The sequence below is a fragment of the Lepidochelys olivacea genome (genome assembly GCF_965140295.1).
Source record: "Lepidochelys olivacea isolate rLepOli2 genome assembly, chromosome: 1".
Classification (NCBI taxonomy): domain Eukaryota; kingdom Metazoa; phylum Chordata; order Testudines; family Cheloniidae; genus Lepidochelys; species Lepidochelys olivacea.
This window is the reverse complement of record NC_140411.1, coordinates 9,267,574-9,269,827: the sequence shown is the minus strand read 5'-3', so window position 1 is coordinate 9,269,827 and position 2,254 is coordinate 9,267,574. Positions and strand designations below refer to the sequence as shown.

General features: G+C 48.3%; 1 protein-coding gene across 1 annotated transcript; it reads right to left on the bottom strand.

Annotated features, from left to right (window-relative positions):
- Positions 1 to 633: 633 nt before the first annotated feature.
- Positions 634 to 1,623, bottom strand: LOC311515148 (olfactory receptor 52R1-like; the record flags this gene model as incomplete). Its single annotated transcript, XM_084618038.1, has 1 exon — positions 634 to 1,623. One exon carries the CDS (start codon positions 1,621 to 1,623, stop codon positions 634 to 636), a length of 990 nt encoding a protein of 329 aa, XP_084474164.1.
- Between the last annotated feature and the right edge of the window lie 631 nt (positions 1,624 to 2,254).

Here is a 2,254-nt window from a genome sequence, read left to right as displayed (position 1 = left end):
TGGATTCTTCCCTCGATGAGTGTTAATTGCTGTCATAAACACTGTCTAGCTAGTCCTTTGACATACCTGAAAGGCTGGTTTTGGGTGTTTCCAGCCTCGTATCACAAGTTAGGAACTCACACAAAGCATGATTTCATTACTTCATATACCCAAGGAGATATTAATGTTAAGCAGATTAAGCCCTTTAGAATAATAGCTCACAGGACATACTTTGTACAAAACGTACCATAATTACATCACCGTGGTAAATATAGAGTGCTTTGGAGTGCAGAGTGTCACAAGGACGATCCAGAGAGTTACAGGAGGTGGGGAGGAGAGGAAAGAGTGAGGGGCAGGGCCTTGAGGGGAAGACGCAGAGCAGGGGCGTAACCTGGGGGAAGATGCATGGTACATGGGTGGGGGCTTATGCTTCCAGTTACCAGGAATTAGAAAGGCGGCAACCCTCGGAGTTGCACATAGTCAGATTCCCCATTTGTCACACTGACACAGCACAGTAAAGTCAGGAAAGGGTTTCAGGTCTCTTTGACTGGCCAGTCAGTGATTCAGGGAAGAGAACCCAGCACCATGTCACCAGCCAGCACTGCATGGAGCTCAGTCTACCAGCCAGATCACCAGGAGAAAGCTTTATGACCCTTAATGAGTAAAGAGCTGGAGCAGACTATCCCGAATCTGTTGGCTCCTCACCCCATAGATGATGGGGTTTAACATGGGGGGCACCAGGAAATACATGTTGTTCATGAGAACGTGGAAATGCAGGGCCATATTGTGCCCAAACCGTTCTGTGAGGGCGGAGAAGAGATGTGGGATGTAAGAGCCTAAGATGACACAGAGGTGGGAGCCACAGGTCCCAAAAGTCTTGAGGCGGGCGTCCTTTGTTGGGAGGCTGAAGATGGCCCTGAGGATCTGGATATAGGACACAGTGATACAAAACACATCCACACCGGTCACCAAGAATGCCACAGAGAGGCTGTAGTAACTACTGATGCGGATGTCGGCGCAGGCCAGCTTCACCACAGCTATGTGCTTGCAGTATGTGTAGGGAATGATGTTGGTTCTGCAATATGGCCACCTCCTCGCCAGGAAGAGATAGGGCAATACGAGCATGATGCCACGCAGCACCACGGCCAGGCCAATTTTGGCCACCACAGGGTTTGTCAGAGTGGTGGAATGTCTCAGGGGATCACAGATGGCCACGTAGCGATCCAAAGCCATGGCCACAAGGATCCCAGAATGCATAACAGAGAAGCTGAGAAGGCAGAACATCTGGGTGAGGCAGGCGGTGAAATTGATCTCCCTGGAATTGAACCAGAAGATGCTCAGCATTTTGGGTAGGACGGCCGTAGACGGGACCACGTCGGCGACGACCAGCATGCAGAGGAAATAGTACATGGGCACATGGAGGCTTGGCTCCCTCTTCACGATGTACAGGATTGTGAAGTTCCCCAAGATGGCTATGACATAGATCGCACAGAAAGGGATGGAGATCCAGACATGGGCTGCCTCCAGGCCAGGAATGCCCAGCAGGATGAAGGTGGAAGGGTTGGTAAAGTCGGTTGAGTTGGAATCTGACATGGAGTAGGAGAGAAGGTTTCCAACGCTGAGGCAGAATGGTGTTTCCTGCATGTACCGTGCGTTCCCCTGACTTCCTGTATGTGCCCAGGGTCTAGGGTGATGGTCACAGGAGAAATGCCTGGATGGAAAGAAAATGTTAATATTAGACACTACATACACAGCTCGAGGCTTGTCTCATGGATGGAGCAGGTTGGTCGCTCTTCACACACTGAAAAATGACATTTTAATGATTAAGATAAATGAATTATGAACAATTGACCCTACTAATGTCAGTTCCATATTTTATGGTGCTCCTTTCGTCAATAATTCCTACACATCGTGGTATGGGAAACATTAATAGGCATCAGCACGAAACACGAGTGGATGCTGGTTTTCCCTCATTGTTCCTTAGGCCTTATCTGCACTGCCAAGTTTTTTTGCCAAGAGGCAGCATTTGGTGAAGAAATAGTGGAGGTGTAAACACTACAAATCCGCTTTTGAAGACAGAACTCCTCAGTTTCAGTGACGTAATAAAGGCACCTTAACGAGAGGTGTAAGGGTTTGCAACAATGATTTCTTTTAAAGGCTTTTTCGTCATTGACCAAAGTTTCAGCAAAAAAAATCTGCCAATTTACACATAGGCTCAATACAATGAAACCCAGGCTACAGAGTCCATGCTGTAGGGGGTTTCCCATTCACCTAG